The sequence below is a fragment of the Nematostella vectensis genome, chromosome 6 (assembly GCF_932526225.1).
Source record: "Nematostella vectensis chromosome 6, jaNemVect1.1, whole genome shotgun sequence".
Lineage (NCBI taxonomy): Eukaryota > Metazoa > Cnidaria > Anthozoa > Actiniaria > Edwardsiidae > Nematostella > Nematostella vectensis.
Genome location: NC_064039.1, coordinates 11682281 through 11695566, shown reverse-complemented (window position 1 = coordinate 11695566; position 13286 = coordinate 11682281). Strand labels below are relative to the sequence as shown.

The window sequence follows — 13286 nt, the reverse complement described above, 5'->3', positions numbered from 1 at the left end:
GTATTGCAGGTAGCATAATCAATCAGTCTCGCTGCAAGTGGGAAGAAGGTATTGCAGATAGCATAATCAGACTCGCTTCAAGTGGGAAGAAGGTATTGCAGATAGCATAATCAGACTCGCTTCAAGTGGGAATAAGGTATTGCAGATAACATAATCAGACTCGCTTCAAGTGGGAAGAAGGTATTGCAGGTAGCATAATCAGACTCGCTGCAAGTGGGAAGAAGGTATTGCAGATAGTATAATCAAGAGCTTCTCTAGACTTTACTGGTATATTCTGTAAGCGTTATTTCAACTATTTGGTATTGGACAAATTTTTGCTTTGCTCTGTTTCAGGGACCGTTTATGTGTATGAGAAGGGGATCTTGTTCAGTAACAGCAGATTTGGATTCGTTACTCTTCCTCTCTCTCAAGTAGACAAAATACAGTTCTATGACGGGGTAGGTGGACTGCTTCTGACTCTTCACGAACTCAGAAACGAATTAGGGAACATACAACAACGCGCGGTCTGATTAACCCAGTTTTTCGACACTGACATGCGATGTAGATCAGGGTTAAAAATGTGATTTGTGCTTTTTGTTACGGTTAACTGTACTAAACTAAAGCATGATATTTAGTGTGTATGTCTTTATTGTCTTATTTATAGGAGACGAGCAGCGTTATCGCGCTAGTGATGTTACACTACAAGCCGGAACTTGCCAGTCATCTACCGCTACATCTCATCAATGAGCACCACACCCTCACGCTTGCTCTTGCTCCACGCACAAGAATCTTCAGGCAGTTCTACAGCGAGGTCTTACCATTGTGGAAAAACGCCAAAGGCCAAGCAAAACTAGAAGAAGTATTTGGTAAGTGATGGGCCTGGCTTAACAACGTAACGCACGTAACGCAATCAACGATAGAGTAGCCTTATTCGATTGTCATATGGCTTTTTTAATTATTTCTCAGATCAAAGTATTTTGTTCGTGTTTCTGTATGATTCAGGCTGAATGAATCGAGTCTATTGTTTCATCTTCATTTCCATGTATTTGCATTGAATACGGCTCATAGATAATACGACGTTTGAACTCCGTGTCGCATAAGTTTTTTTTTATGTAGTATTATTGGAATATACTCACGTGTTGACCAAAAATAATATGCACTTGGGGCCTCTCTTTATATTTTATAATGGTGGTATTGTAGTTTTGAATGGTTTTATTTTAATATACAATATAATGTTCTTTGGTTTCGTCAGTTATTTTATTTGGTTTCGAGGCCCTTAAAATAGGGAGGTCTTCACACAAACTGTGGTAGAAGAGATGTGAAAATACTTTGGGTCACAATAAAACCGGGTCGGTTTTTGAAAATGCTTTTACTGTAAAAACTAAAAATAAATGCCCTTGGTTTTGAGGCCTACTTTGTTCCGCCTACCTATCGAGTAGTTTGATATCAAAATATCCGGAAAATTAATTTATGACATTTTTTATTGCAGAAATACCAGATGACCTGACTAAAATGTAAGTTGGCTAATCTATTTTTAGAAAACAGATACTAAATATGTATTATATTGATATTCTTACCCTTTTCTTTTAGTCATAAAAGTTTAGGAGAACACCTACCTCACACTTTGAGTTTTGGGACTGACAACAGGTTACAGCACGTCATGTCTATGTTACCAGACTTAAGAGGGTAAGTAAAACAGTGAACAAACCCTTTTGGTTAAAAAAAAAGGCATTATTTTAGTGAAACTCACTGCTTCCAGAAAGGATTAGAGATGAGACTGCAGGGACAATTCTTATACCCTATGACTAAAGTGACACAGAGTGACCACGATACCCACGCTAACTGATGATCAGACTTTTTTCTAGAAGGAAAGGAGTCCGTATTTTGTAACTTCTTATAATGACTGTAAGTTTCTTTGCTGCCAATAGGTTTCTTGCTCATCTTAACGTCAGCAGTACAAGCGATGTTCCTCTAAGATCAAAGGACTTAACAGTAGCACTGGGAACAGCCCCAGAGACACCCACAGAGTCAGATAACAGCCTTGAGGTAAGGGTGACTTGAATGACACTGACTGGCGTGACGCCCACAGAGTCAGATAACAGCCTTGAGGTAAGGGTGCCGTTATGGTGGCAGCGTGACTTAAATAAGAGTGACTTGCGTGACGCACCCAGAATCATATAACAGCCTTGAGGTTAAAGTGCCGTTATGGTGGCAGCGTGACTTAAATAAGACTGACTTGCGTGACGCCCACAAAATCAGATAACAGCCTTGAGGTAAGAGTGCCGTTATGGTGGCAGCGTGACCTAAATAAGAGCGACTTGCGTGACGCACCCAGAATCATATAACAGCCTTGAGGTTAAAGTGCCGTTATGGTGGCAGCGTGACTTAAATAAGACTGACTTGCGTGACGCCCACAAAATCAGATAACAGCCTTGAGGTAAGAGTGCCGTTATGGTGGCAGCGTGACCTAAATAAGAGCGACTTGCGTGACGCACCCAGAATCATATAACAGCCTTGAGGTTAAAGTGCCGTTATGGTGGCAGCGTGACTTAAATAAGACTGACTTGCGTGACGCCCACAAAATCAGATAACAGCCTTGAGGTAAGAGTGCTGTTATGGTGGCAGCGTGTCTAAAATGAGACTGACTTACGTTACATCCAATACACAAAAAACAGCCCTAATAATAAACACTACATGGAGGCAGCGTGACAAAGATCCTACAGATCCGTTTTTGTGATTGTCTGAAACAAAAAAATACCGCTAACGATGCTGTTTTTGTTGCTTAGCTTTCTCTGACGATTTTAACTGGCGTACCTGGAAGCGGCAAGGACGAGCTCTGCTCTACACTTGTGGCTCTAGCTAAGGAGAACAGCAAGTAGGTCAAGCTCTTCCACCCCACCCTACCCTGGTTCCAGAGCCTCAAACGTCTTTCCATTGAGTGGCCAGCGAGATTGGTCGTCTCAAGCTCGCTGGCCACTAAATAGAGAGACGTTTGAGGCTCTGGAACCAGGGTAACCCCACAACCTCGCTGGCCACTTAATAGAGAGACGTTTGAGGCTCTGGTTTCAGGGTAACCCACCCAGGTCTCTTGTACATGTGATAAGCCTAGAAAGGCGAGACTACAATTTTTTTTTATAGCTTATAGATATCCACAATGTTTACTATGTTTGAATTCGTTCATATTGAAAGACTTTTGCTGTGTATTGTTTTTACGAATTTTCTTACTTATTTTACATGATTTTATGGGAGGAAAATTGTTAACTGTTATTGTGAACCCAGTTTATAGTTGTTACTGATTTGCGTTTCTTTTTATTAGATGGATCATACTTAAAAGCCCAATCAGCAGCTCGCAGCCGTTTGATCCCGAAGGTTAGTTGACTTTGTTACCAATCCACGATACCTAGATTGGTTAGTCTCTTTGATATCTTAACAAAGTGTGAGAAAGCATCCTTTTCAATCAGCTGATTTTGAAATGTATTACGACACTCTAAATTGATTTGTTGATATTTTGGCCTCAATCAGTACCTCATGGTTCATTGTGATTAATGACCTTCCCAGGTCTTCAGGCCTCGCTCACTACCACACTGACAAGCCAGAGAAGACTGCATGCACGGTTATCAGCCAGTAGGAGACGGCTCAAAGTCATTGTCGTCACCCCTGGGTGTGTAGAATATTGCTAGTCTCTTTGTCTCTGATTTTCTTATACACACTCAGCTGAACCTGAAAAGGCTGTCCAGCTAAAAAGACATTTCCAATGTAAGAAATGTCACGCGACGTATTAATACCCACTTTCTGCGCGTGTAGAATTTTTGGGTGTTAAAACCTGTTTCGGTGACCAGTCGAACGCACACCTGATATTTACACGCTAACATTAGACATGTCTTTTTTAGCTTGACAACCTTTATAAGGTCATCTGTAAGGTTGCACTTGAGAATCCATGTGTTATCTCTTGGTATTCAAAATATAATGTAAATGTAGTAAGACGCATCGCAGGTTTGACAACATTGACCATTTAACTGTTTGAGTACTTGGCGTGTTATTGGTAAAAAAAAATATTTTGGCTTTTGTCAATCTTCCTTCCTTAGGTTTACTGACATTGTGGATGTTGTCATGGCGATTGCCAACCACCCTAATGCCGAGGTCTATAGCCATGTAAAGATAGGTGCTATCACTTGCTGTGTGAACCCTGAAAACGTCTTCATGGAGAATAGGTGAGGGGCTGTTATAGCGCACTTGTTATTACTCACTTATATTAACTTATAAGTTATTACACAAAGCTATCGGCATAATTATACAGAGCTGTCGGTATTGTTCAACACCGTGCTCTTTTTTCCATTCTAGGTACACTCTTCCGAAGCTGTTAGACCAGTGCGCCCAAGGTAGACGCATTAAATTGTATCACAGACACTAACATATATTTATAATGATAGGCTGGTTTAATTGCAACTCTTGTAGAATACATAGATCCTACGTTAAAGTTGCATTGAGCAGCACAATAAATACAACAATTGACAAAATATGACAAGGAATGTCCACATTACAAAAAGGCTCATGCATACTTAATTGTGACGAATGACGAAAAACCAGTAGTATCATATGACTTAACATTGTACCCACCGTGGAACCTTTAGAATTATTGTCAAGGCGAGTTTCTCGAGTGTTCACTTTCTTTGTGTCAATATTTCACAGGCTTTGTGAACAACATTGTTTTTACAAGCTGCCTTGATGCCCAGGTGCGTATTATTGCATTTTGATCTTCTCTTTACCTATGAGATCGTGTTCGTGCCATTATGATTAAGATTTTCACTATCCTTCCAATCTCAGAACGAGCAGCTGTCTGCGGTGCAAAAGCTGATCCGTGTGTGCAACCCACAGGCGGCCTTTATCCTTGCCAAAGACGGCAAAGTGACCAGGTCTGAATTTATTCGCTTTGTTTTACTCTATCTCGACCCTTTTAGGGTTTGCTTTCAACAGAATTCGTCTAGGGTCTCACTCTAACCAAAACACATAGGTATTATAGTTTTCCAACACTTGTCTGCACTTCTGGTTTGAATGCACAGGATTGCTTGAAGCATATGAAATTGCTGAATTTCTTATTGTAAACTGATTGGCCACATCAAAACTTCGAGAAGGTTGCATTCATTGATTTAAAAATAAATATAAATAAATCACAAGAATCTCTTTGTGTTGTCAAAACTAGATTCTCGATACAATTTAACTAATAACAAGAGAAAGCACTTTGTTATGATCAACAGCACCTATATTTCGTCTGTGTACAACAGCCTTCCTCAGGGTGACTCATTGATTTAAAAAAATATATATGTAGCATTGGAACAATTACTTACAGGACCATATTTTCACTATATTGACACAAAGGCTTGTGCTTTTTTTTTATGTTAAGTGACTGTCAAAGCAATGCATCATGGATGGTATAACCTAGCCCCTTTAAGTTTGTCTTGTATGTTTGACAGGACCCCTGACGTCGAGCTGATCCTGTCAGAGACCGCCTTTGATGAGGTAGACTCCGCGCAGAGGCGTCATCTCATGTGTCCAGGATGGTACGTTCAAAATCGCTCACTCTTTTTGGCGTCTTAGTGATCAGCCGATATTTTAAACTGAGTTTTTTATGTAAGAGATGCTCACTCTTTTTTGCGTCTTAGTGATCAGCCGATATATTCAACTTAGTTTTTATGTAAGATGGATCGCTCTTTTTGGTGCCATGGTGATCCTTAGTTTTTAAGTAAGAAGGGCTCACTATTTTTGGTTATACTTCTGATGTACTGATTTCTTTTTTCTGTATATAGGACTCTTGGTGATTTCAACAGCGGTGGCATGGAACCCCCAATTAACGAGGTATCTACTCACTTACACATTGACTCAGACTCATGCTTGTATCCTCTACTAATGGGTTGTCATTTAAACGTAAAGCGCAGGTGATTATGCCTTCATATATTCTTGCGCTAAAAATGGATCATAATATGATTATGTTTGGTCTGCCTCTTTTTCTTTTACTTTGCATTGCCGTAGCAGGCATCAAAATATTTGGGGGGGGGGGGGAGGGTACAATACAGACACACAAGAGAAAATATTTCGGGGCACAGTCACGCCCTTACTAGTAATTTCCTTGTATTTTTATATTGGGGGGGGCACGTGCCCCTAGTGCCCCACCCCCTGCTACGGCTCTGACTTTGAGCCTTTGACTAACTTACAGTCATCGCTTTCAGATCTTTATCGAATTCTACAAACCTCTAGAAAGACATCGTTTCCAAAGCAAGTTAAAAGGTATGTAAAAGGTTTTTTAATGATTTGCTTCCATTTATTGAACTATTGGCATTGAAGCCACTCGCTTTTGTGGTTTCAGAGATGAAAGGGCAACTGTGCATTGCAGAGTCGCTTGATAGAGGTAGGTAGAGACTACAGACTACTGGCTTTTTCCTCGCCAATAGGTTACCATTATTATAATCATCATTAGAGACTACGATAAACATAATATTTGTTAATGATCACCATGAATCATTATTATCTTCATCGCTATCACTATCTGTCGTGGTCACTATACACTTCAGTTTCGTCATCATTATCTCCATCACTGCTTCGTTATTCCCATTGTTTAGAACAAGAACTTTATCGTTACACCAACAGCACCAACCACCACCCCATTCAATGGATCTGATTGCGACATACTTTCCTTGAACTACTGAAAAGTTCACGTAACAAATAAACAATAGATCGCTCCATTCAAATCATGTTAATGGAGTTCATGTTTGTGGATTCTCAGGGGCTGTACACAGACGGAACCAGTAAACAATAGATCACTCCATTCAAATCATGTTAATGGAGTTCATGTTTGTGGATTCTCAGGGGCTGTACACAGACGGAACCAGTAAACAATAGATCACTCCATTCAAATCATGTTAATGGAGTTCATGTTTGTGGATTCTCAGGGGCTGTACACAGACGGAACCAATAAACAATAGATCACTCCATTCAAATCATGTTAATGGAGTTCATGCTTGTGGATTCTCAGGGGCTGTACACAGACGGAACCAATAAACAATAGATCACTCCATTCAAATCATGTTAATGGAGTTCATGTTTGTGGATTCTCAGGGGCTGTACACAGCATCAGAGGTCACGTCCGATTTTCAGGTAAGCTGGTCTTTCACAAATCTTCATCAACGCAAGAACATGGCATCAGGCTTACTTCAAGATTTCAGATGTTTAAAGCATTTATTTAATCTAAAAATTTTGAGAATATTCTTATCCCGGATGCTTATCAACGATCAAATAAGCCGACAACGGCTTAGCATTTTGTTAGCTGGATCTTTTATGTACAGTGCCGTAGAACTGTGAAAAACACTACCTGGTGGTTAAAATCATATAGCTTTCAGAATTATATAAAGAGACAGTGCTCTCCAGTGCTCCCCAGTGCCCCCCAGTGCCCCCCAGTGCTCCCCAGTGCTCCCCAGTGCTCCCCAGTGCTCCCCAGTGCTCCCCAGTGCTCCCCGTCTGCTATGGCCCTGATGGACAGTGCTGAAAAACGCAAGACTAGTTCCAGTACCGCGCGGTTAAACCAGCCCTTTTTGTTTTGAAATGGCGGCGTTTTACCGGCGAACTGTCACATTTTGGCGAATGCTAAGAAAACTAGATCAAACCTAAGGCTAAAATTTTCTATATAACTCCCTCATTATCAAACAAATCTGTCATTTTTTGTACAGTATGGTTTTAATGCTGTACATTAAATCAAAACAGCGACCGAAGTCAGCCTTCCGTACGAACGATTCAACACTGAGATTTTGTTTGTTTTCGCCAGAACACGCGCATGCGCATACGTTATTCAGCACTGTCGCCCTGATTTAGAATTTATTTGTGTCTTAGACCATAACACCATCAGTGAAGTTCACTGGACGTCCCTGATAGGCCATCTGTCACAAAGCCTAGTGGAAACCAACAATGTACCTCGGCCGCCATCTAAACCTGCACAGAACGGCAACCAGGAGTCCAGCAAAGCCAATTTAGCACAATTCCTCGTCTTCACTGGGTTCGCCCTCAAGAAAGACTCACTTATGGACTGGCTGAGAGGGTGCATTAAACCCGTACGTACACACACATCCATCGGGCTTCTTGTCGCAACTTATAGCTACGACATGTCAATCACGCGCTCGCCATTAACCAATCAAGAAAGAAGTGACGTAGTAGCTGCCATGTTTTTCGAAAATGTCCCAAAAAATGTTCCACACAGTCGGCTTTCTCTTCTAATTTTCCCTGCACTGAAATTACTGCAACTTGACGAAAATAGCTTTGAGAGCACTGATTTATCTTATTTCGAAGTTTCCTATTTGTTCAGTCTTGATCATGGCTTGTACCATTTCCATTCAACCTTGGAACTCGTAGTTATTGTATGTTTTATGCTTTTCTGAAGGATTTTCACCAAGTTTGGGCAACAAGACAAGTTTCTGACTATCCATATTGTTAGGCGATCGTGTTTTACGTAGCTGGCTTCTATTTGCTGCTTTTTAATTGGATATTCTTGCGCGCGTTAGATCTTTGAACTTGTTGTTCAGTCATGACCCAGTCTCTAAAGGCTTCTTCTCACTAGGACGCATGCGCAAGAGCGGAAGCTCAAAACACGTGAGAATCGGCCAAACATAAGGCTTAAGATAGCAACGTATCCATACGTCGTACTCAAATTTAAAGAGTTTGGGTAGGAATAGTCCGGCGGATATGTGTTTGAATTGTGCACTTTTTGTTAAAGTTACCAATTTAAGCATATGATAGTTTTTAAAACCCTTTTCAAGATAGGCTATAGAGCCAAGCTCAGATCGGCTTTAATTTCTAATTAGTAAGGAGTATTGATTTGTAAATTACCTTTTTCTAAAAAAATAAATAAACTTGCACATTTAGTACTGTTTTCCACTAGACGACTAAAATGAAAGTCAAAGAATGTCAAACCCAAGATTTCTGAAAATAACCGCACATTTGTCATTTTTGGAACTTTAAAGGTGATAGCCACCTTTAACCGGAAGTAGTCGAAAGTAAAACCTAGGACGTTTATTTCACCCCGCGCCTTCTAGCAAGACACCAATTTTATTGCACTCTTGTAGGTTGAAATAACATTTATAAGATAAGCCTTGGAGCCAAGATAAAATCGGCTGTTATCACCGACAAATATGGTTTACTAAAATTGTCGCCATTTTCTACTGGAGATTAAATTTGTCATTTTTGAAAGCACAGAGATGCACATCTTGTTTAAAAGTCTACGACTAGAATATTCTTGAAATCTATTGATACTTTTTCAAAACCGGAAGTAGTTTCCAAACCTGTTTCTGTACACTCTAATAAAACCAGCTTAATGAATTTACGAATAAGCAATTTTTTTTTAAATAGAGTCGCACAAATGATAAATGACAGTTGTATTTTGCATTTAATAGTGCACCAATTTAATATAAAGAAAAAAATTTCCTGCTTTGTGAGCCTCGGCATTTTGAAAATTAGTGAAATCTCAGGTATCGACGCGTGATTATCACTTCCGGATTAAATTATCGGCCATTTAAATATCCCAAGATAATCCGTGATTAAATCAGATTTTTTTCTAGCTCCATAGCCTATCTTGTAAAGATTCTAAACTACTCCTGAAACAACAACATTTTTGTTAAAAGGCGCAAAGTGAAACAAGCGTGCCAGTATTATACTTGACTACTTCCGGTTCAAAGTCGCTGTCACCGTAAATGTTACAAAAATGAAATATTTGCGGTTACTTTCAGAAAGCTTTGGTTTAGATGCATTCTTTGACTTATATTTTATTCGTCTATGAGTAAACATTCTTAAAATGTGCGAGTTTATTTATTTTTTTGGAAAAAGTTAGTTTACTTCCGGTTCAAAATGGCGGCCAAATCAATATCCATTATTAATCAAAAATAGAAGCCGAACTGAGCTTGCGGTATTAAAAACTATCACTATGCAATACAAGGTAAAATCTTCACATATCCGCCGGACTATAAGGGGGCATTTGGTTGCGCTTCATGCGGAGCTTTCTCTTGTATTCCATGTTATGACAATCAAAGCATCTGAATGCCCGTCTCTGGTTGGCCGTTAAAAGCATTTTCTACTCCTTGATCTTGCAGACGCCCCAAAAGCAACCTCTTGTTTCCAAGAAAACTCTGTCGAAAAAGGAGCTTGACGACATAAAGGTAGCCACGTCATGATCATATTTTTCTTTTTATTTATTATCCTTTTCATTACGTTTATTATACATTTTTTATCTTTTTGGTTGTCATTATCATTACATCACAATATTTTAACATCGTCATTATAATTACCATATTCATCATCCTCTTCAACAACATAACATTGACGTCATTTTCTTAGCGTTCTCCTTCATATTCTTATTAACATCATATTCATACTCACAATCTTTTACATCATCATCATCGTTGTCATCGTCAAGTATGCCTTAAATCTTTCATCTCCACATCCAGGCCTTCGCCGACATTTGTTAAAAGCTTTGGATGCAGGTGAAGCTTAGTTATGCGTGTATTCCCTGTTTTTTTTCTGGACGTTCTGTTTGTTTTACAGGGCAAGCATAAGTGTGACACTCTTCCGGAGGGCTGGTTCTACACGGGCACACAGTACGTCAGTCTGACAGGAGAGAAGGCCTATCAACATCCCCGTATCCTTGACTTACACATGTCATTGGTTATCCCCGCGTCAGAGACAATGATACCTATGCATTAACATAAAGCGATTGGGCCAAACAGTGATGTTTGCACACCATGTAATGATGTTGTGTGGCGCTGGGAGATGTTTTGGGGCGTTTTGTATACTCGCTTGACACAGGCTCAGCATTGTTGCCATCACTGTTAGACCAACAACTGAAAAAGGGGTTGAACTGTTGTTGATATTTTTTCTATGTTGCAAACAAAATAAAAGAATACTGAAAGGCGATAAAGTGCAGTGCGCGAGAATTGCGCAAGAATTTCAATTTGATTATTGTGAATTTAGACGAGTCCTTGACGCCTATAACCTTTCACAGTCCTCGAACAGTACATCGAACAGTACGTGCAGGACAAGAATGAGGAGATCAAGCGGCACAACGCGAGTGTCGACATTAACCCACATCAAGACATGTTCCTTCTTCCAGAGCAATAGAGTGCGGGTGCTGACACTATCCCACATCAAGACATGTTCCTTCTTCCAGAGCAATAGAGTGAGGGTTCCGACACTACCCCATATCAAGACATGTTCCTTCTTCCAGAGCAATAGAGTGCGGGTGCTGACACTATCCCACATCAAGACATGTTCCTTCTTCCAGAGCAATAGAGTGAGGGTGTCGACACTACCCCATATCAAGACATGTTCCTTCTTCCAGAGCAATAGAGTGCGGGTGTCGACACTGCCCCACATCAAGACATGTTCCTTCTTCCAGAGCAATAGAGTGTGGGTACTGACACTACCCCCACTTTCCGAGCCGCCGCATCTACAGAAAGGAGGGCGTTAGTTATTAGGCGCCCATTCCTCTCCGGAAGTATGATCAAAACAGTCAACTCTTGCTATTAAGGACACACTTTGAGCCATAATTCATGTTCGATGTAGTTCACACTCGAAATTACAGACACTCTCGAGACGGTAACTTATGGTCAATACAGTCAATTATTACGGACACCCTTAGGATTGTGATTTTGTGTCCGTTATATCGAGGTGTCCGTACTGGCAAGGCGACTGTTATGCCTAGTGCACACTAGCAACATAATAACATAACGACATGGGCGCGCGCGCTGTGTTTAGCCCGACATAACGACATGGACATAATGGCATTAAAGAAAAAAAAATGTTTTTCTCTTATGTCGTTGTGTCCATGTCGTTATGTCGAAGATAAGAGTGCGCGCGCCCATGTCGTTATGTCGATATGTCGCTAGTGTGCACTAGGCATTATTGAACTTTATTGGTACTTAGACACGTTCTTGCCTATCCTGCTTAGATCGTAGTAAAATGGCGGCCAGTTATGCCTAGTGCACACTAGCGACAAAATATCATAACGACATGGGCGCGCGCACTATGTTCAGCCCGACATAACGACATGGACATAATGACATAAAAGAAAAAAAAATGTTTTTTTCTCTTATGTCGTTATGTCCATGTCGTTATGTCGAAGATAAGAGTGCGCACGCCCATGTCGTTATGTCGATATTTCGCTAGTGTGCACTAGGCATTATTGGGTCGTAATGCCGCACTATGAAGTCATACGTACGTAAGCACGCCACTTCTTTTCCTTTTGTGTTTGTATGTTTTAAAACGCGTCCAAACGACGGTATCATTGTGAGGGGAAACCACAGTTGCAAAAAAAAATTCCCACTTTTTTTGTAGTTTATCTTTTTGGTATATTTATGATACATTACGCTGAGCCAAAATTGATAACTTTATAATTGTAAGTTATTGGTATTTTGTTGCGTTTTCAAGCGCATCAGGGTAATGTGTTTCCCCTGCTATTTGGGATCTCTGAGTTCAACTCTAATTATTCGCCTTAAGTAAGTCGTCGTTCTTATTTTGTGACGAATTATAGGACACATTTTGGTAACAACCATTGAAATATTATTTGAGTGTTACGTAGGCAATCATTTGCTTGCCGAATAAAAATAATCATTTGTAGATTAAAGTATCGGGTGGTTTTTATTATCGTCATTCTTAAGGATAAATGGTCTTGTAGATATGCATCCAACCAAGGTAATAAAATAGTTCGGGTTCCAATTCAAATTTCAAATCAAACAAGGAAAAACAGCAGATTTGACCCTCTGAACAAAACGCTCAAAATGCCAGACAAGGAAAAAAAGATCAGGGGCCAGGTTCCAAGAAAGCTGGTCAACGCTAACCTAGGGGATTAATGCTCTTTTTCTCATATAAAACGTCAAGATAGCCGTATTTATTCCTGGGTTAGCGCTAACCTGCTTTCTAGGAACCGGCCCCAGCACGAGATACCTTTATCCAGATGCTTCAGGTCCATTTCTATGGCCTTAAAACACAATGTCCATTTCTGAAAGCTTCTGGAACCTATGGCGCATCTTACCGCCATTACAGATTAAAAAAAGGGGAAATCCATGGAAAAGTTCGGCATGATATGGCCTCTCTTCCCACAGTTAGACGAGTCTTTTTACCAAAGTCAAACAAATCACAATTCCAGATAATACAGACCCAGAACAGCAGCGTAAACAATTTTGGAATCAATTCTTCATTCAGGAGAGTTGCGGTGATTCCTTAGAAAATTATTTTATCATCCAGGCATAACCAAACAAGAAAAAATTCCTATGAATCCA

At 40.1% G+C, this 13286-nt stretch overlaps 1 protein-coding gene across 4 annotated transcripts in view; it reads left to right on the top strand.

The window, feature by feature from the left end:
- Window positions 1–12001, top strand: part of LOC5512030 (dynein axonemal assembly factor 9) — a 29226-nt gene extending 17225 nt beyond the window's left edge. For 3 of the 4 annotated variants that reach the window (XM_032381359.2, XM_032381358.2, XM_048728661.1), the window contains 21 exons: window positions 334–437; window positions 644–845; window positions 1469–1493; window positions 1570–1665; window positions 1908–2025; window positions 2766–2854; window positions 3296–3348; window positions 3538–3640; window positions 4065–4190; window positions 4321–4358; window positions 4669–4712; window positions 4804–4892; window positions 5451–5537; window positions 5784–5832; window positions 6204–6261; window positions 6341–6382; window positions 7090–7128; window positions 7858–8075; window positions 10104–10169; window positions 10555–10648; window positions 11012–11169. In XM_032381359.2, coding sequence (XP_032237250.2) covers window positions 334–437; window positions 644–845; window positions 1469–1493; window positions 1570–1665; window positions 1908–2025; window positions 2766–2854; window positions 3296–3348; window positions 3538–3640; window positions 4065–4190; window positions 4321–4358; window positions 4669–4712; window positions 4804–4892; window positions 5451–5537; window positions 5784–5832; window positions 6204–6261; window positions 6341–6382; window positions 7090–7128; window positions 7858–8075; window positions 10104–10169; window positions 10555–10648; window positions 11012–11127 — 1856 coding nt within the window. In that variant the 3' untranslated portion in view covers window positions 11128–11169. Of the gene's footprint in view, window positions 1–333; window positions 438–643; window positions 846–1468; window positions 1494–1569; window positions 1666–1907; window positions 2026–2765; window positions 2855–3295; window positions 3349–3537; window positions 3641–4064; window positions 4191–4320; window positions 4359–4668; window positions 4713–4803; window positions 4893–5450; window positions 5538–5783; window positions 5833–6203; window positions 6262–6340; window positions 6383–7089; window positions 7129–7857; window positions 8076–10103; window positions 10170–10554; window positions 10649–11011; window positions 11170–11217 lie in introns of those variants that run through there. The other variant, XM_048728660.1, reaches the window with a different exon arrangement.
- Window positions 12002–13286: the final 1285 nt, after the last annotated feature.